Source organism: Haemorhous mexicanus, chromosome 34, assembly GCF_027477595.1.
Source record: "Haemorhous mexicanus isolate bHaeMex1 chromosome 34, bHaeMex1.pri, whole genome shotgun sequence".
In the NCBI taxonomy this organism is placed as follows: domain Eukaryota; kingdom Metazoa; phylum Chordata; class Aves; order Passeriformes; family Fringillidae; genus Haemorhous; species Haemorhous mexicanus.
The window spans coordinates 1,062,269-1,082,783 of record NC_082374.1 but is presented as its reverse complement, the minus strand read 5'-3'; the positions used below and the strand labels follow the sequence as shown (position 1 = coordinate 1,082,783).

The 20,515-nt window shown below is 57.5% G+C and overlaps 1 protein-coding gene and 1 long non-coding RNA gene across 2 annotated transcripts in view; one reads left to right on the top strand and one right to left on the bottom strand.

Moving 5' to 3' along the window:
- Window positions 1–20,515, bottom strand: part of C3 (complement C3) — a 40,921-nt gene that overhangs the window by 8,827 nt on the left and 11,579 nt on the right. The window contains exons 14-33 of the mRNA XM_059872124.1: window positions 19,141–19,302; window positions 18,554–18,683; window positions 18,141–18,212; window positions 17,163–17,363; window positions 16,061–16,175; window positions 15,606–15,691; window positions 14,937–15,076; window positions 14,647–14,859; window positions 12,144–12,210; window positions 11,432–11,518; window positions 11,133–11,336; window positions 9,383–9,458; window positions 9,145–9,304; window positions 7,894–7,989; window positions 7,648–7,798; window positions 5,631–5,794; window positions 4,608–4,766; window positions 2,813–2,963; window positions 2,646–2,697; window positions 1,665–1,752 (exon numbers count right to left, since the gene is read on the bottom strand). Of these exons, the coding sequence (XP_059728107.1) occupies window positions 1,665–1,752; window positions 2,646–2,697; window positions 2,813–2,963; window positions 4,608–4,766; window positions 5,631–5,794; window positions 7,648–7,798; window positions 7,894–7,989; window positions 9,145–9,304; window positions 9,383–9,458; window positions 11,133–11,336; window positions 11,432–11,518; window positions 12,144–12,210; window positions 14,647–14,859; window positions 14,937–15,076; window positions 15,606–15,691; window positions 16,061–16,175; window positions 17,163–17,363; window positions 18,141–18,212; window positions 18,554–18,683; window positions 19,141–19,302 (2,574 nt within the window). The remainder of the gene's footprint in view (window positions 1–1,664; window positions 1,753–2,645; window positions 2,698–2,812; window positions 2,964–4,607; window positions 4,767–5,630; window positions 5,795–7,647; window positions 7,799–7,893; window positions 7,990–9,144; window positions 9,305–9,382; window positions 9,459–11,132; window positions 11,337–11,431; window positions 11,519–12,143; window positions 12,211–14,646; window positions 14,860–14,936; window positions 15,077–15,605; window positions 15,692–16,060; window positions 16,176–17,162; window positions 17,364–18,140; window positions 18,213–18,553; window positions 18,684–19,140; window positions 19,303–20,515) is intronic.
- On the top strand, window positions 3,835–4,567 carry LOC132341004 (uncharacterized). The gene is made up of 3 exons (XR_009490066.1): window positions 3,835–3,923; window positions 4,117–4,221; window positions 4,548–4,567. It is a non-coding gene; the product is annotated as an uncharacterized LOC132341004 (long non-coding RNA).

The window sequence follows — 20,515 nt, the reverse complement described above, 5'->3', positions numbered from 1 at the left end:
AGAGTGACAGCGGGGACAGTGCGGACAGTGTGACACCGAGGACAGAGTGACAGCGGAGATAGCGGGGACAGAGTGAGTGACAGTGGGGACAGAGTGACAGTGGGGACAGAGTGACAGCAGGGACACCGGGGACAGAGTGACACCAGGGACAAAGTGACACTGGGGACAGAGTGACACCAGGGACAGAGTAACACCAGGGACAGCAAGGACAGAGTGACACTGGGGACAGAGTGACAGCAGAGACAGCAGGGACAGAGTGACAGTGGGGACAGTGTGACAGTGGGGACAGAGTGACAGCAGGGACAGTGGAGACAGTGTGACACCAGGGACAGAGTAACACCAGGGACAGCAGGGACAGAGTGACACTGGGGACAGCAGGGACACCGGGGACAGAATGACAGCAGGGACGCCGGGGACAGAGTGACAGCGGGGACAGTGCGGACAGTGTGACACCGAGGACAGAATGACAGTGGGGATAGCAGGGACAGAGTGAGTGACAGTGGGGACAGAGTGACACCAGGGACAGAGTGACACCAGGGACAGAGTGACAGCAGGGGACAGAGTGACACTGGGGACAGCAGGGACAGAGTGACACTGGGGACAGAGTGACAGCAGGGACAGCGGGGACAGAGTGACATCGGGGAACAGAGTGACACTGGGCACAGGGGACAGCAGGGACAGTGCGACACCAGGCACAGGGGACACCGTGACACAGAGGACACGTGGGGACAGTATGACAGCGGACATGGGGACAACGGGGACAGTGTGACAACAGGCATGGGGGACACCGTGTTACTGGGGCATAGGGGACAGCGGGGACAGTGGGACACAGGGACACAGGGACACGTGATGACATGTGGGGACACAGAACAGCATCGGGACATGGGGACACACAGGCACACGGTGACACTGGGTCCATGGGGACACGGTGGTGGCACGGTGGTGGCACAGGGAACACAGGACACATGGTGACATGGAATGGCATCAGGACATGGGGACATGCAGGGACACAGTGACACCAGGACCGTGGGGACACGCAGGGACACAGTGGCACCGGACATGCAGGGACAACAGTGATGTGGGGACATATGTGCCGATGTGGGGACATTGATGGTGACATCATCATTGATGATGACACAATGGCACAAAGACATGGGGTCCCTTGTCTCAACCAGATCCCCCTCAGTGTCCCCATGTCCCCCCACCAGTGTCCCCATATCCCCCTCAGTGTCCCCATGTCCCCCACCCCTGGTGTCCCCGTGTCCCCTGTGGTGTCCCCATGTCCCTGTGGTGTCCCCATGTCCCCCTGGTATCCCCGTGTCCCCGTGGTGTCCTCATGTCCCTGCGGTGTCCCCGTGTCCCTGTGGTGTCCCCATGTGTCTGCGGTGTCCCCTGTGGTGTCCCCGTGGTGCCCCCATGTCCCCGTGGCGTCCCCATGTCCCTGTGGTGTCCCCATGTCCCCATGGTGTCCCCATGTCCCTGTGGTGTCCCCGTGTCCCCTGTGGTGTCCCCGTGTCCCCATGGTGTCCCCGTGTCCCCCGTGGTGTCCCCATGTCCCTGTGGTGTCCCCATGTCCCCGTGGTGTCCCCATGTCCCTGTGGTGTCCCCATGTCCCCCGTGGTGTCCCTGTGTCCCCCGTGGTGTCCCCATGTCCCCACACTGACCCTCCTGAGGTCCTGCACGTCCGGCGAGAATCCCGTGAGCATGGACACGTCCAGGATGGACATGGTGGCATCCATGGTGTCCAGGTACCTGTGGGGACACAGCTGAGGCCACCCCGCCTGTCCCCACCCCCGCAGTGTCCCCAGAGCCCCCTCCCCAATGTCCCCAATGTCCCCACAGGACAAGGTGAGTGCTTTTTGTCCCCTGTGTCACCATCCTTGTCCCCAGTGTCCCCAGTGTCCCTCCATCCCATTCGCCGCCATGTCCCCAATGTCCCCAATGTCCCCAATGTCCCCATCCTCTCCCTAATGTCCCTGTCACCAACATCTCCTCTCTGTCTCTGTTGTCCCCAGTGTCCTCAATGTCCCCAGTGTTTCTCCATCCCATTCCCCACCCTGTCCCCAATGTCCCCAATGTCCCCATCCTTTCCCTGCTGTCCCTGTCCCCAGTTTCCCCATTTTCCTCCCTGTCCCTGCTGTCCCCAATGTCCTCACCCTGTCCCTGATGTCCCCAGTTTCCCCATTTTCCTCCCTGTCCCTGCTGTCCCCAATGTCCTCACCCTGTCCCTGATGTCCCCAATGTCCCCATTTTCCTCCCTGTCCCTGCTGTCCCCAATGTTCTCACCCTGTCCCTGATGTCCCCAATGTCCCCATTTTCCTCCCTGTCCCTGCTGTCCCCAATGTCCTCACCCTGTCCCTGATGTTCCCAATGTCCTCATTTTCCTCCTTGTCCCCAATGTCCCTCCCTCCCCTTCTCCCAGTTCCTGCTGTCCCCAGTGTCCCCAGTGTCCCCAGTGTCCCCAATGCCCCCAATGCCCCCAATGCCCCCAATGACCCCAATGCCCCCAATGCCCCCAATGCCCCCAATGCCCCCAATGTCCCCAGTGTCCCCACTGTCCCCAGTGTCCCCAGTGTCCCCAATGCCCCCAATGTCCCCACTGTCCCCAATGACCCCAATATCCCCAGTGTCCCCAGTGTCCCCACCTGGTGCAGATGTTGATCTTGACAGACCTGATGATGTCCTCCTCTTCCCTGCCTGGGTGGGGACAATGAGGGGACATCGAAGGTGACACGGGGCACACACAGAGGGGACACGGGGAGGGGCTGGTGGTGACACCGCGAGGACAGGGAGGGGACAGCTGGGGACCCACCCGTGTTGACCTCCTCCACGTCCACGCTCAGGTGGAACTTGTCACACTTGTCATCCCTCTCGGGGACCTTGGCGTGGTACACGGTCACCACTGTCATTGTCCCCTTGCCCACGCCCTCGGCCTTGACCGTGAAGTCCCCGTTCTCCTTGGTCTGAGGGGACAGGGGACGTTGGGGACATTGGGAGGGGACAGGGGACGTTGGTGACATTGGGAGGGGACAGGTGACATTGGTGACATCGGGAGGGAACAGGGGACATTGGTGACATTGGGAGGGGGCAGGGGATATTGGGAGGGGACAGGTGACATTGGTGACATTGGGAGGGGACAGGAGATGTCCCCAGGAGGGACAGGCAGAGGTGCAGGGGTGTGTGGGGACATGGAGGGGATGAGGTCAGGCCAGGACATGGAGGTGACAAGGACACTCCAGGGAGGGGACAAGGCCAGCCTGGGACATCCCAAGCCTTGGGAGGACACAGAGGGGACAGGAGGGGACATGGAGGGGACAAGGACAATGGTGGCCATAGCGATGGGACAGGATTATCCAACGAGGAGACCCGGAGGTGACAGTGCCAGGTGACAATGCCAGGGGACAGGTGACAGAGTGCCAGGATGCCAAAGTGACAGGTGACAAGGGCGTGAGACATCCCAAGCCTTGAGAGGACACAGAGGTGACAGGAGGGGACATGGAAGGGACAATGGTGGCCATGGTGATGGGACGGGATTATCCAACGAGGAGACCCAGAGGAGACAGTGCCAGGTGACAATGCCAGGGGACAGGGACAGGTGCCAGGGACAGGGACAGGTGCCAGGAGACAGGTGCCGGGGACAAGGACAGGTGCTAGGTGACAGGGACAGGGACAGGTGCCAATGCCAGGTGGCAGGTGCCAGGGGACAGGTGCCAGGGACAGGTGCCAGGGACAGGTGACAGGGATGGGGAAAGGTGCCAGCGCCAGGTGGCAAGTGACAGGTGCCAGGGACAGGGACAGGGGCCAGGGCCAGGTGACAGGTGCCAGGGCCAGGTAACAGGGACAGGTGCCAGGTGCCAGGGACAGGTGCCAGGGACAAGTGCCAGGTGACAGGGATGGGGAAAGGTGCCAGTGCCAGGTGGCAGGTGACAGGTGCCAGTGCCAGGTGGCAGGTGCCAGGGACAGGTCACAGTGACAGTGCCAGTGCCAGGGACAGGTGCCAGGGACAGGGCCAGGGACAGGTGACAGGTGCCAGGGACAGGGACAGGTAACAGGGACAGGTGGCAAGGACAGGGACAGGTGCCAGGGACAGGGACAGGTGCCAGTGCCAGGTGGCAGGTGCCAGGGGACAGGTGTCAGGGACAGGTGACAGGTGACAAGGACAGGTGCCAGGAACAGGGACAGGTGCTAGGTGACAGGGACAGGGAGGGGTAACAGGGACAGGTGCCAGGGACAGGTAACAGGGACAGGTGCCAGGGACAGGTGACAGGGACAGGTGCCAGGTACAGGGACAGGTAACAGGGACAGGTGCCAGGTGACAGGGACAGGTGCCAGGGACAGGTGCCAGGTGACAGGGATGGGGAAAGGTACCAGTGCCAGGTGGCAGGTGCTGGGGACAGGTGACAGTGACAGTGCCAGGGACAGGTGCCAGTGCCAGGTGGCAGGTGCCAGGGACAGGTGCCAGTGCCAGGTGGCAGGTGCCAGGTGCCAGGTGCCCGGGACAGGGACAGGGACAGGTGCCAGTGCCAGGTGGCAGGTGCCCGGGACAGGGACAGGGACAGGTGACAGGGACAGGGACAGGGACAGGGGACAGGGACAGGGACAGGTACCTCGGCGGAGCGCGCCACCAGCGCGTTGTGGTTCTCGATGCGGTATTTGATGGGGCTGGCGCGGCGCGGCAGCAGCACCGACACGTCCAGCTCCAGGTTCTCCTGCTCCTGCACAGCCACCTGGTACTGGGCCAGCGCTTGGAACACCAGGATGGTGGCCTGAGGGGACATCGGGGTCACCAGGGCTTGGGGACACCACCTGTGTGTCCACCTGGTGCTGGGCCAGCGCTTGGAACACCAGGATGGTGGCCTGAGGGGACACTGAGGTCACCAGGGCTTGGGGACACCACCTCTGTGTCCAGCGCTTGGAACACCAGGATGGTGGCCTGAGGGGACAGTGGTGTCACCAGGGCTTGGGGACACCACCTGTGTGTCCACCTGGTGCTGGGCCAGCGCTTGGAACACCAGGATGGTGGCCTGAGGGGACACTGAGGTCACCAGGGCTTGGGGACACCACCTGTGTGTCCACCTGGTGCTGGGCCAGCGCTTGGAACACCAGGATGGTGGCCTGAGGGGACACTGAGGTCACCAGGGCTTGGGGACACCACCTGTGTGTCCACCTGGTGCTGGGCCAGCGCTTGGAACACCAGGATGGTGGCCTGAGGGGACATTGGGGTCACCAGGGCTTGGGGACACCAGCTCTGTGTGTCCACCTGGTGCTGGGCCAGCGCTTGGAACACCAGGTTGGTGGCCTGAGGGGACACTGAGGTCACCAGGGCTTGGGGACACTGGGTGGAGAACCCGCAAGGGCTCCTGGGTGGCCTGAGGGGACACTGGGGTCACCAGGGCTTGGGGACACTGGTGGAGAGCCCACAAGGTCTCCTGGGTGGCCTTGAGGGGACACTGAGGTCACCAGGACTTGGGGACATCACCTGGAGCACCCCCAAAGTCTTCTGAGTGACCTTTGTCTCCTGTGCCACCCAAGACGTCCTCAAAAAGACTACGCCCATCCCTGTCACCCCCAGCGCCACCAGGTGCCCCTGGGATGTCCCCACGGGTGGCCGGGGGTGTCCCGTGTCCCACCTGGGTGGAGCCGTAGCCCCCTCCGTAGTAGTTCTGCTGGGCCAGCCACCGGACCACCGGCCCGGCCAGCTTGGACTTCTCCATCTGCAGCAGGGCCAGCAGCGCGTAGGACGTGCCCTCGATGTTGTAGGTGCGGGCGTTGCGCTCCGCCCAGCGGGCCCCATCTGCGGGGACATCGGGGACACCTTTGGCCACCAGGGACCCCCCACAACCACCTCAGCCCGGCCACAAAATTACAGTCCCAGGTGAGGCGTTGTCTCAAGAAGGTCCAAAACTGCTCCCGGAGAAGCTCAGGAGGACCCAAAACCACCTCCCCTGACCCAAATTCCAACCCTGGATGAGGATTCAGTTCTGGAGAACCACAGGAGAACCCAAAACCACCTCCCTTGACCCCAGTTTTATCCCTTTTAACCCCAAGGTGCGGTTGGAGAACCTCAAGAGAACCCAAAACCAGCTTTGGAGAACCTCAGGAGGACCTAAAAGCTCCTCCCGTGATCCCAGTTTCATCCCTTTTAACCCCAAGGTGAGGTGTTACCTTGAAGAACCTCAAGAGGACCCAAACCCACCTTCCCTGACCCCAACTTCCAACCCTGGGTGAGGATTCGGTTCCGAAGGACCTCGTGAGAACCCAAACCCACCTTCCCTGACCCCAAATTCCCACCCTGGGTGAGGATTCAGCTCTGGAGAACCTCAGAAGAATCCAAAATCAGCTTTGGAGAACCACATGAGGACCCAAAACCCACCTCCTTTCACCACAGTTTGACCCCTCTTGAGGTGTGACCTTTGGAGAACCTCCAAACCCACCTCCTTTCACCACAGTTTGACCCATCTTGAGGTCTCACCTTTGGAAAACCTCATGAAGACCCAAACCCACCTCCTTTCACCCCAATTTTGACCAATTTCCACCCCAGGTTTGGGGTCATCTTTGAAGAGCCTCCTGAAGACCCAAAACCAGTTTTCCTGACACCAATTTTGACCCGGTGAGGCATCACCTTTGGAGAACCTCATGAAGACCCAAACACACCTTCTTTCACCTAGATTTGACCCCTCTTGTGGTGTCACCTTTCGAGAACCTCATGAAGACCCAAACCCACCTCCTTTCACCCCAGTTCTGACCAATTTCCACCCTCGGTTTGGTGTCACCTTTGAAGAACCTCCTGAAGACCCAAACCCAGTTCTCCTGACCTCAGTTTTGACCCCTGTTGTGGCGTTACCTTTGGAGAACCTCATGAGAACTCAAACCCATCTCCTTTCACCCCAATTTTAACCCCTCTTGAGATGTCACCTTTGGAGAACCTCATGAGGACCCAAACCCACTTCCTTTCACCCCAATTTTAACCCCTCTTGAGATGTCACCTTTGGAGAACCTCATGATGACCCAAAACCAGTTTTCCTGGTGCCAATTTTGACCCATTGAGGCATCACCTTTAGAGAACCTCATGAAGACCCAAACCCACCTCCTTTCACCCCAATTTTGACCAATTTCCACCCCAGGTTTGGTGTCATCTTTGGAGAACCTCCTGAAGACCCAAAACCAGTTTTCCTGACACCAATTTCCACCCGTTGAGACGTCACCTTTGGAGAACCTCATGAAGACCCAAACCCACCTCCTTTCACCTCGATTTAACCCTTCTTGTGGTGTCACCTTTGGAAAACCTCGTGAAGACCCAAACCCACCTCCTTTCACCTCGATTTGACCCCTCTTGTGGTGTCATCTTTCGAGAACCTCATGATGACCCAAACCCACCTCCTTTCACCCCAATTTTGACCAATTTCCACCCTCGGTTTGGTGTCACCTTTGGAGAACCTCATGAAGACCCAAACCCACCAATTTTGACCAATTTCCACCCTAGGTTTGGTGTCACCTTTGGAGAACTTCATGAGAACTCAAACCCACCTCCTTTCACCCCAATTTTGACCAATTTCTACCCTAGGTTTGGTGTCACCTTTCGAGAACCTCATGAAGACCCAAACCCACCTCCTTTCACCCCAACTTTGACCCCTCTTGAAGCATCACCTTTGGAGAACCTCATGAGGATCCTCTCGCTCTGGAGCTTCCCGGCCAGGGCCAGCGCGTAGGACGCCAGGGCCACCGTGTAGGGCCGGGCCAGCTGCTCGTAGCGCCGCGCCAGGAACCCGGCGGCCTTGTTGATGCTGTCGTCCAAGCTCTGGGAACCAAGGATGGAGAATTTGGCATCTCAGGTGGCTTCCGTGATGGTCCGGCACCTCAGGAATGTCCCCGTCCCCACGTGGGGTCACTCACATTGACTTGGTCCTTGCAGGTGTCCCGTGCCTCCTCCAGGGCGATGAGGACAAAGGCGGTGAGGGACACCTCAGGCTCGGCGCCTTGGTAGCCTCCCTGTGGGATGAAAAAGAGGGAAAAAACCTCGGGATTGGGGTTTTCCAGGAGCTCGGTGGTCCACCAGCAGCTCATTCCAAGGATCTGTCCTTGGCTGGTCTGAGGGACAGCCAGGGGACACTCAAATGTCACCCAAGGGACATCCAAAGGGAATCTGACCCTCACCTGGCCTTCACCTGACCTTCACATGAGGAACAGTCAAGGGACAATCAAGGCACACCCAAAGAACACCCAAAGGAGTCCCAAGGGACAGCCAGTGGACACCCAAACTTCACCCAAAGAACATCCAAAGAGTATCTGACCTTCACCTGGCCTTCACCTGGCCTTCAGGTGAGGAACATCCAAGGGACACCCAAGGGACACCCAAAGAACACCCAAGGGAGACCAAAGGACACCCAAGGCACATTCAAAGAATATCTGACCTTCACGTGAGGAACACCCAAGGGACAATCAAGGAACATCCAATGGACACCCAAGGAATGTTTGACCTTCACCTGACCTTCACGCAAGGAACATCCAAGGGACACCCAAGGGACACCCAATGGACAGCCCAACTTTGCCCAAGGGACACCCAAAAAACACCCAAGGGACACCCAAGGGACACCCAAGGAATGTTTGACCTTCACCTGACCTTCACCCAAGGAATATCCAAGGAAATTCCTGAGGTTCACCTGGCCTTCACCCAGGGAACACCCAAGGAACACCCAAAAAGCACCCAAGGAACACCCAAAACCCACCCGAACTTCAACCAAGGAACACTCAAAGAATTCCTGCGGTTCACCTGACCTTCACCCAAGGAACGCCCGAGGAACACCCAAGGAACACCCAAAAAGCACCCAAGGAACACCCAGAACACACCCAAACTTCAACCAAGGAACACTCAAAGAATTCCTGCGGTTCACCTGACCTTCACCCAAGGAACGCCCGAGGAACACCCAAGGAACACCCAAAAAGCACCCAAGGAACACCCGAAACCCACCCGAACTTCACCCAAGGAACACTCAAAGAATTCCTGAGGTTCACCTGACCTTCACCCAAGGAACGCCCGAGGAACACCCGACATTCACCAGACCTTCACCCAAAACCTCCCACCCTCCACCCGAGGTCCCCCAAGATTCGGCCACCAGCAGTGCCAGGGTTGAGATGTCCCCCTACCACCATCTCCTTATGGATGACAGGCGCGTCCTCCTGGAAGACCCCGTCCGGCTTCTGCTTGTTGAGGATGAGCCACTTGATGGGGCCGCAGATCTCGCCGTGCTCGATGTCCATCAGCTTCCTGGCCATGGCGAACACCTTCACCACATAGGCAGTCAACCTGGAGATGGGGACACCTGAGGTCACACCTGGCCATGTCACCTGGGCTGGGTGGTGGTGGTGGCAGCAGGTCCCTCACCAGGTGCTGGAGGAGCGGGTGATGAAGGCGGCGTAGGAGCTGTCGCGCTTGCGGAAGGCCAACTGTTGGGTGTAACCTGTGAGGAGATGGCCGTTGGTCAACGCGAGGGGTGGCCTGGGTGGGCTTCAGTCCACCAATGGCCTCCAACTGTTGGTCAACCTGAGGGATGGCTTCAGGCCACCAATGGCCTCCAACTGTTGGTCAACCTGAGGGATGGCTTCAGGCCACCAATGGCCTCCAACTGTTGGTCAACCTGAGGGGTGGCTTCAGGCCACCAATGTACTCCAACTGTTGGTCAACACGAGGGGTGGCCTGGGTGTGCTTCAGGCCACCAATGTCCTCCAACGGTTGGTCAACGTAAGGGGATTCAGGCCACCCATGGCCTCGAACTGTTGGTCAATGTAAGGGGTGGCAGGTGGTGGCTTCCGGCCACCAATGGCCTCCAACTGTTGGTCAACACGAGGGATGGCTTTAGGCCACCAATGTCCTCCAACTGTTGGTCAACATGAGGGGCTTCAGGCCACCAATGGCCTCCAACTGTTGGTCAACGTGAGGGATGGCTTCAAGCCACCAATGTCCTCCAACTGTTGGTCAACATAAGGCGCTTCAGGCCACCAATGGCTTCCAACTGTTGGTCAATGTGAGGGATGGCTTCAGGCCACCAATGTCCTCCAGCTGTTGGTCAACAGATGGGGTGGCTGGTGGTGGTCTCAGGCCACCAATATCTTTCAGTCATTGGTCAACATGAGAAGTGGCCAGTGGTGGATTCAGGCCACCGATGTCCTCGAACCGTTGGCCAACACAAAGAGCACCCACCCAAGCTGAGGAACCCTTAGGCCACCAACCCACTCTGGAGCCCATCCCAGTGCACACCAGTAACCCTGGAAACCCCAAACTGGTGTCACCCAACCCAGGTCACCTCCAGAGGAGCGACCCTCTGCACCACCTCGGATGATAGGGACCTTCTGTGACCCAAGAGAGGACACTGAGGGACATTCTCACCACTTTTGAGGACATTTCCACCACTTTTGAGGATGTTCACACCATTTTGAAGACATTCCCACCACTTTTGGTGCCGTTCCCACCATTTTGAGGCCATTCCCACCATTTTGAGGACAGTCCCATCCCTTTTGGTGCCATTCCCACCATTTTGAGGACATTCCCACCAATTTGGTGCCATTCTTACCACTTTGAGGACATTCCCACCATTTTGGTGCCATTCTTACCACTTTGAGGACATTCCCACCATTTTGAGGACATTCCCACCACTTTTGTTGCTGTTCCCACCATTTTGGTGCCATTCCTACCACTTTGCGGACATTCCCACCATTCTGAGGACATTCCCACCACTTTTGGTGCCGTTCCCACCATTTTGAGGACATTGCCACCAATTTGGTGCCATTCCCACCATTCTGAGGACATTGCCACCACTTTTGGTGCTGTTCCCACCATTTTGGTGCCGTTCCCACCATTTTGAGGACATTGCCACCACTTTTGTTGCTGTTCCCACCATTTTGGTGCCATTCCCACCATTTTGAGGACATTCCCACCATTTTGAGGACATTGCCACCAATTCAGTGCCATTCCCACCATTTTGAGGACATTGCCACCACTTTTGTTGCTGTTCCCACCATTTTGGTGCCGTTCCCACCATTTTGGTGCCATTCCCACCATTCTGAGGCCATTCCCAGCATTTCGAGGCCATTCCCACCACTTTCAGGACATCCCACCATTCTGGTGCTGTTCCCACCTTTCTTGATCAGCTCGATGGCGCTGGCCCGGCGGTCGATGCCGAAGCTCTCCCACTGCCCGGTGTTGTCCAGGTAGTGGACGGCGATGACCGTGGGCGTCATGGAGATCATGTTCTGCTCCCCACAGCCCGACGGCGTCACGATCAGGTGCTTCAGCTTGGCCCCATCGATGGCCTTCTCCACCATGATGGACACGGGGTTGCCTGGGCCAGGAGAGGACGTGTCACGCTCCAGATGTCCCACCTGGCCCCCACCCCCCAACCAGGTTGTCCCCAGGTGTCCTCTCCTTGCTGCTCACCCTGGATGCTGACTCTGGTCTCCGACTCGGTGTTGGGGACGATGTCCGAGAGGTCTGCGGCCTTCACCCGCTCCTCCTGCACCCCCTCTGTGGGGTGGGGTGGACGTGGTGACCCCAAATCCTCCCCTGAAGTGACCCAGCCTCACCCCACACCAGGGTGTCCCTTGTCCCTTGAGATGTCCCAGTCCCGTGGTGGGATGTGCCTCGTCCACCAAGTTGTCCCAAACCTGAGCTTGGAGGTACCTCCTTGATCCCTCCAGGTGTCCCAAACCCACAGTGGGACCTCCCTGGTCTCCAAAAGATGTCCTGGAGCCACTGTGGGACCTCCCTGGTCCCCAAAAGATGCCCCAAACCCACAGTGGGACCTCCCTGGTCTCCAAAAGATGCCCCAAACCCACCGTGGGACCTCCCTAGTCCCCAGAGATGTCCCAAAGCCACCATGGGACCTCCCTGGTCCCCAAAGATGTCCCAAGGCCACCATGGGACCTCCCTGGTCCCTAGAGATGTCCCAAACACACAGTGAGACCTCCCTGGTCCCCAAAGATGTCCCAAGGCCACCATGGGACCTCCCTGTCCCCAGAGATGTCCCAAAGCCACTGTGAGACCTCCCTGGCCCCCAGAGATGTCCCAAAGCCAGAGTGGGATCTCCTTGGTCCCCAGAGATGTCCCAAAGCCACCATGGGACCTCCCTGTCCCCAGAGATGTCACTCACTGACTCCCTTGTTCTGCGGGTCCAGCTCCACGATCTTCACCGTCTTCTCCAGCCGCATCCCCTCGGGCTGTCCAGGGCAGAGTCCGGCGCTGAAGGTGGGCTTGGGTCTGAGGTCCTCCCCTTCCCAACCCCTCTGGACCACCCATGAGAGGCTTCCCAGTATAAACCAGTACCCCCAGTGACACACGGGGACAAGCCCAGGAGGCCACACCAGGTCACACAGGTCACTGAGGTCCTGGAGGCCCAAAGGTCACTCTTGTGTCTTGGTCAGCTTCATTGCGGTGCCACCATGGTCACCCTGACCTTGGTGACCCCATTGAGATCATCAATGAAGGTATTGATTGAAAGTATCAAACCCCATGGTCAGCCTGATCTCCTCCAAATCATCAATGAAGATATTGATTGAAAATATCAAACCAATGAGGGTATCAAGTCCCATGGTCATCCTGACCTCGGTGACCCCATTGAGATCATCAATGAAGATATTGATTGAAAATATCAAACCAATGAGGGCATCAAGTCCCATGGTCATCCTGACCTTGGTGACCCCATCCAGATCATCAATGAAGGTATTGATTAAAAATATCAAACCAATGAGGATATCAAGTCTCATGGTCATCCTGACCTTGGTGACCCCATTGAGATCATCAATGAAGGTATTGATTAAAAATATCAAATCAATGAGGGCATCAAGTCCCATGGTCATCCTCCTGACCTTGGTGACCCCATCCAGATCATCAATGAAGATATTGATTGAAAATATCAAATCAATGAGGGCATCAAGTCCCATGGTCATCCTGACCTCGGTGACCCCATTGAGATCATCAATGAAGATATTGATTGAAAATATCAAATCAATGAGGACATCAAGTCCCATGGTCATCCTGACCTCGGTGACCCCATTGAGATCATCAATGAAGATATTGATTAAAAATTCCAAATCAATGAGGGCATCAAGTCCCATGGTCATCCTGACCTGGTGACCCCATTGAGATCATCAATGAAGGTATTGATTGAAAGTATCAAACCCCATGGTCAGCCTGATCTCCTCCAAATCATCAATGAAGATATTGATTGAAAATATCAAACCAATGAGGGTATCAAGTCCCATGGTCATCCTGACCTCGGTGACCCCATTGAGATCATCAATGAAGATATTGATTGAAAATATCAAACCAATGAGGGCATCAAGTCCCATGGTCATCCTGACCTTGGTGACCCCATCCAGATCATCAATGAAGGTATTGATTAAAAATATCAAACCAATGAGGATATCAAGTCTCATGGTCATCCTGACCTTGGTGACCCCATTGAGATCATCAATGAAGGTATTGATTAAAAATATCAAATCAATGAGGGCATCAAGTCCCATGGTCATCCTCCTGACCTTGGTGACCCCATCCAGATCATCAATGAAGATATTGATTGAAAATATCAAATCAATGAGGGCATCAAGTCCCATGGTCATCCTGACCTCGGTGACCCCATTGAGATCATCAATGAAGATATTGATTGAAAATATCAAATCAATGAGGACATCAAGTCCCATGGTCATCCTGACCTCGGTGACCCCATTGAGATCATCAATGAAGATATTGATTAAAAATTCCAAATCAATGAGGGCATCAAGTCCCATGGTCATCCTGACCTGGTGACCCCATCCAGATCATCAATGAAGATATTGATTGAAAGTATCAAACCCCATGGTCAGCCTGATCTCCTCCAAATCATCAATGAAGATATTGATTGAAAATATCAAACCAATGAGGGTATCAAGTCCCATGGTCATCCTGACCTCGGTGACCCCATTGAGATCATCAATGAAGATATTGATTGAAAATATCAAACCAATGAGGGCATCAAGTCCCATGGTCATCCTGACCTTGGTGACCCCATCCAGATCATCAATGAAGATATTGATTAAAAATATCAAATCAATGAGGGCATCAAGTCCCATGGTCATCCTGACCTTGGTGACCCCATTGAGATCATCAATGAAGGTATTGATTGAAAATATCAAATCAATGAGGGCATCAAGTCCCATGGTCATCCTGACCTTGGTGACCCCATTGAGATCATCAATGAAGGTATTGATTAAAAATATCAAATCAATGAGGGCATCAAGTCCCATGGTCATCCTGACCTTGGTGACCCCATTGAGATCATCAATGAAGATATTGATTAAAAATATCAAACCAATGAGGGTATCAAGTCCCATGGTCATCCTCCTGACCTTGGTGACCCCATCCAGATCATCAATAAAGATATTGATTAAAAATTCCAAATCAATAATACAATCAAACCCAACTGGACGCACACCGACCCCTTGGTGCCACCACAGCTGACTGGACGTGCCACCACCCACCACCCCCTCTGCTGTGGTGGACCTGGCCCACCCGTGGTGGCTGCCCAGCCACTGAAGAGGAACGGCCACAGATGCCACCATGCTGGGAACATCTCAAGGACAGAGATGCCACCTCCAAGGCCACCGTCAGCCACTCACCACCACCCGGAGCTTCTTCTTGACCCCGTCGCCCACATACTGGTCACGGACAGACGCCTTGACCTCGACGTCCAGCTGGCCGAGCTTGAGGGGGACGATGACGAAGGGCACGGTGCGCGAGGACTCGGCCTTCATCTTCAGCACCTGCTGGAAGCGCCGCTTGGGCGTGGAGGGGCTGCACAGGTCGGGGTTGTAGACCAACTCCACGCGCACCTGGATGGTGACAAGGAGGTCACATCTGAGGTCCGGAGAGGGTGACGGCATCCCCAAAAAAAGTCCCCCCAACTGACCGTGATGTCGTGCAGCCAGTAGTTGTAGAGGATGGCGCGGATCTCCACCTGCTCGTTCCTCACCACCGAGTAGGGCAGGCGGAGGTCGATGAAGAACTGCTTCATCACCGTGATCTCGTAGGGGGTGGCCACGCACAGCCCTGGGGTTGGGGACACGCGGGGGTTTGGGTTTGGGGACGCCTGGTGTCACCAAGGCAGCCCCGAAGGTCTTCAGAGGTCCCTGGAAGTCCAGGGAGTCCTCAAAAGGTTTGGGAGATCCATCAAGAACTGTGGGATCCTCCCAAGGTTTAGGGGATCCATCAAGAACTGTGGGATCCTCCCAAGGTTCAGGAGACCCCTTGAATCCCAAAGATTGGGAGATCCCTCAAGTTCCATGGACTCCTCCCAAGGTTTAGGGGATCCATCAAAACCCACAGAGTCTTCCCAAGGTTTAGTAGACCCCTTGAATCCCAAAGTTTAGGAGATCCCTCAAGTTCAGTGGCAATCCATCAAATCCCAAGGATGGCCACCAGGTTTTGGGGCATCTCCCCCTCAGATTTTGGAGATCCCTCAAATCCTGGTGAACCCCTCCAGGCTTTTGGAGACCCTTCAGATCTCCAGGACCCTCCCACAAGGTTTGGGGACGTTCTGTTGACCCCAGGAAGCCCCTTGTCCTCCATGACCCTGTACCTTTGGTGGGGGAGAGGCTGACAGCCAGGACCTCCCAGGTGGTGATGGAGTCCTGCAGGTACACGGGCAGCGTCTTGGCCGAGACCCTGGAGAGGACAGGAGTGACCAAGGGGGCCAGGGGGTGTCACCATGGGACTTCTCCAGTCTTCGATCCCAAAGCCACAGCGGGACCTCCCTGGTTCCCAAAGATGTCCCAAACCCATAGTGGGATGTCCCTGGTCCCCAGAGATGTCCCAGCCCCACAGACCCCCAAGCAGGACCAGGAGCTTGGAGATGACCCCTGAGTGGACCAAGAACTCCTGAGGCTGGATCAGGAGTTTAGCAGTGACCTCTGTCTGGATTTGGGGTGACCATGACCGGTCTCCAGACATGTCCCAGCTGGATGGGGACAGGGTGACCATGCCCAGGCTGGGCTGTGGGGTGGGAGGGTGGTGGGACAGGAGGTCCAGGCTCACCCCAGCTCATTGGGCGGCTCCGTCAGCTGCTCCACCTGCCACAGCCAGCTCTCGGGGAAGAGGGTCCGCGAGACGATGTCCGAGTCCTCCAAGAAGGGATCGTCGTCCTCATGGCCTGGGGGTGGTGGCATCGGACCTCTCGAACGTGGCCTCAGGGCTGAGACCCCTGAGTGGAGCCGGTATCACCCCAACGCCACCCCAGTGTCACCCCAGTGCCACCCCTTGTCTTGCCCAAGGTCACCCAACTGCCACCCAAGCATTGCCCGATGGTTTGTCCAAGGATCGCATAAGGAATGCCCGAGGGCCACTTGACCTTCAGGCAAGGAATGCCCCAAACCCACCCGAGACCCTCCCAACGTTCACCCAAGCTCCACCTGAGGAGCACCCAAAGAATGCCTGAGGTTCACCTGACCTTCCACCAGGGAAAGTCCAAGGAACGTCCAAGGAACACGCAAGGAACATCCAAAGAACACCCAAGGAACATCCAAAGAACACCCAAGGTTCACCTGACCTTCACCAAGGAACGTCCAAAGAACACCCAAGGAACATCCAAAGAACACCCAAGGAACACCCAAGGTTCACCTGACCTTCACCAAGGAACACCCAAGGAATGTCCAAAGAACACCCAAGGAACACCCAAGGAACATCCAAAGAACACCCAAGGAACACCCAAGGTTCACCTGACCTTCACCAAGGAACGTCCAAAGAACACCCAAGGAACATCCAAAGAACACCCAAGGAACACCCAAGGTTCACCTGACTTCACCAAGGAACACCCAAGGAACGTCCAAGGAAGGTCCAAAGAACACCCAAGAAACATCCAAAGAGCACCCAAGGAACGTCCAAGGAACGTCCAAAGAACACCCAAGGAACACTCAGGAAACATCCAAAGAACACCCAAGGAACACCCAAGGAACACCCAAGGTTCACCTGACCTTCACCGAGGAACATCCAATCTTCACCCAAGCTCTGCTCAAGCTCACTTTCACTTGAGATCCACCAAAGAACACCAAAAACCCACACAAGACCCTCCACCAAAGCTCCACCCGAGGTTCCTCCAACCTCCCCGACCTTCTCCCACCCTCCACGACCCAGCACTTGCTTCTGGCCAGGCCGGTGCTGGGTGAGAGGTTCTGCCGGTCCCGCTTGGCCTTGATGTATCTGCAGCAGTCGAGGAAGGCGCGGACGCAGGACTCGCCCTCCTGGATGTACTCGCTCCTCCGCTCGCAGCTGTGCCCCATCGGGTTGTCCTTCATGCCGTCCTCACAGCACTTCCTCTCCAGCTTGTCCGAGTACTCGGCCGCTGGTGGACACCAGGACAGGGCTGGGACAGGCCCTGGTGGCTCACAGGGATGGGGACCTCGGGGTGTGGGACACTCTGGTGGCCTGAGGGATTTGGGACATCGGGGGTGGGGGACATTCTGGTGGCTCTTGGGAATGGAGACCTCGGGGGTGTGGGAAACTCTGGTGGCCCAAGGGAATGGGGACCTTGGGGTGTGGGACATTCTGGTGGCTCTCAGGGAGATGGGACACTCTGGTGGCCCTCAGGGACATGGGACACTGATGCTGACTGGGACATGGGACACTGGTGGCCCTCAGGGACATGGGACACTGATGCTGACTGGGACATGGGACACTGTTGGCCCTCAGGGAAATGGGACACTGGTATTGACTGGGTCGTGGGAAACTCTGGTGGCTCTTTGAGACATGGGACACTCTGGTGGTCCTCAGGGACATGGGACACTCCTCGGGTGGCCTTTGGGATGTGGGACACTCTGGTGGCTCTCAGGGACACAGGACACTGGTATTGACTGGGACATGGGACACTCTGGTGGCTCTCAGGGACATGGGACACTCCTCTGGTGGCATTTGGGACATGGGACAGTTTGGTGGCCTTTGGGACAGGGGTTGCTGTGGGACATGGGACGCTGGTGTCCCTCAGGGTCCTGGGACACTTTGGCAGCCTCAGGGACAAGGAACACCCAGGTGACCTTGGGGACAAGGGACACCCTGGTGACCCCTGGGGACAAGGGGGACCCCCAGTGTCCCTGGGGACAAGGGACACCCGGGTGCCACCTACCCTTGGTGCCCTTGTACTCGGCGAGTGCCAGCGAGCGGCGCTTGCGTTTGGCAGGCTGGGGACACTGGACCTCTGGGGACAGAGGGGACACTGGTCAGGACCCCAAGGTGCCCCAGGTGTCACATCCCAAAGTTCAGGGTCACCTCCCCCATCCCTGAGGTGTCACCTCCCCATCCCTGAGATGTCACCTCTCCCATCCCCAAGGCGTCACCTCCCCATCCCTGAGATGTCACCTCTCCCATCCCCAAGGCGTCACCTCCCCATCCCTGAGATGTCATCTCTCCCATCCCCAAGGTGCCACCTCCTCCACCATCCCCATCACCTGCTCCATCCCCAAGGTGCCACCTCTGTCAGATGCCACCTCCCTGAGGTGCCACCCCCTGTCCCCGAGGTGCCACCCCAGCTGTCCCTACCTGACCGCTGGGGCGTGGTGACCTTGACGCTGGTGGCCAGGCTCAGGCCAGCGTCCGCGAAGACGCCGATGTTGTCCCTGCCACTGCCCGCCGTGCAGCCGATGTCACTTCTCTCCACCGTGTCCCAAACCTGCGCCCACAGGGGACAGCTGTGACAGCCACTGCCACCACCCAGGGACAGCTGGACAGCCGTGACGGCCACTGCCACCACCCAGGGACAGCAGGGCAGCTGTGACGGCCACTGCCACCACCCAGTGGTGACAGAACAGCTGTTATGGCCACTGCCACCACCCAGGGACAGCAGGACAGCCGTGACGGCCACTGCCACCACCCAGGGGTGATGGGGACAGTTGTGATGGCCACTGCCAGGAGACAGCAGGGACAATCATCATGGCCACACCAGAGGATGATGGGGACAACCATGATGGCCACCAACAGGGGAGAGCAGGGAAAGGGACAACCATGGTGGCCACCACCAGGGGACAGCAGGAACAGGGACAACCTTGATGGCCACCACCCAAGGATGCTGGGGACAGCCATGATGGCCATGGCCATCCCTTGGGGACATCAAGGACAGGGCCACCCACCCTGGTCTGGGTGAGCTTGTTCTTCTTGCTGAGGACGAAGACCCCCTTGTCCACGGCCACCAGCCCCACGTAGGCCTTGTGGTCGCCCTCGATGCGCAGCCTCATCGGTGTCCCCGGCTCGTGGATGCGGTTGTCATCTTTCGTCGCCCCCTTCACCACCAGCTGCCACAGACACAGGAGGTGACGTCCCCAGGATGTCCCCAAAAGCCACTTTTGTCCCCTCCCACCATGAGAGACACCAAATTTGGACCTCCAGGAGCAGTTGGTGGCCATGGGCTGGGCCATCACTGGGTCACCAGGGTCACCAGGGTCACCAGGACCACCAGGCTCACCCAGGAGATGTCCAAGCTCCTCATGGAGTGTCCAAAACCACACAAGGGACACCAAATCCTGACCAGGGGCCACTCAGGTCCCTCAATGTCCCCTCAAGTTCTTCCAAAGGTCCCCCAAACCCTTCCAAAGGTCCCCCAGATCCTTCAAGGACCCTCAAGGACCCCCAGGTCCCACAAGGTCCCCACCATCACTTCCAAAAGCCCCCAAAGCCCTCAAGGGTCCCTCAAGAGTCCCCCAAACCCTTTCAAAGGTCCCCCAAGCCCTTCAGGTGCCCCCCAAGTCCCTCAAGGGCTACACAAGCTCATCCAAATGTCCTCCAGATCCCTCAAGGCTACCCAAGCCACTCAAGGACCTCCCAAACCCCTCAAGGACCTCCCAAAGCCCTCAAGGACCTCCCAAACCCCTCAAGGACCACCCAGGTCCCTCAAGGACCTCCCAAACCCCTCAAGGACCTCCCAAACCCCTCAAGGACCTTCCAAACCCCTCAAGGACCTCCCAAGTCCCTCAAGGACCCCCCAGGTCTCAGAAGGCCACCCACGTCCCTCATGGACATCCCAGGTCCTTCAAGGGCCCCCCAAGTTCATCCAAGGCCTCCCAAACCTCTCATGGACCTCCCAGGTCCCTCAGGGACCTCCCAAACCCCTCAAGGGCCTCCCAGGTCCCTCAAGGGCCACCCAAGCCCCTCAAAGACCTCCCAAACCCCCCAAGGACCACCCAAGCCTCTCAAGGACTCCCCAAACACCTCCCAGACCCCTCAAGGACCTCTCAGTTCCCTCAAGGATGCCCCAAACCCCTCAAGGGTCCCCCAAGCCCCTCAAGGACCTCCCAAGTCCCTCAACGCCCCCCAAACCCCTCAAGGACCTCCAAGATCCCTCAAGGACCACCAAACCCCTCAGGGACCTCTCAGGTCCCTCAAGGACCCCCAAACCCCTCAGGGACCTCTCAGGTCCCTCAAGGACCCCCCAAACCCCTCAAGGACGTCCCCCAAACACCTCCAAAGCCTCCCAGACCCCTCAAGGGCCACCTCAAGGACCGCTCCAGC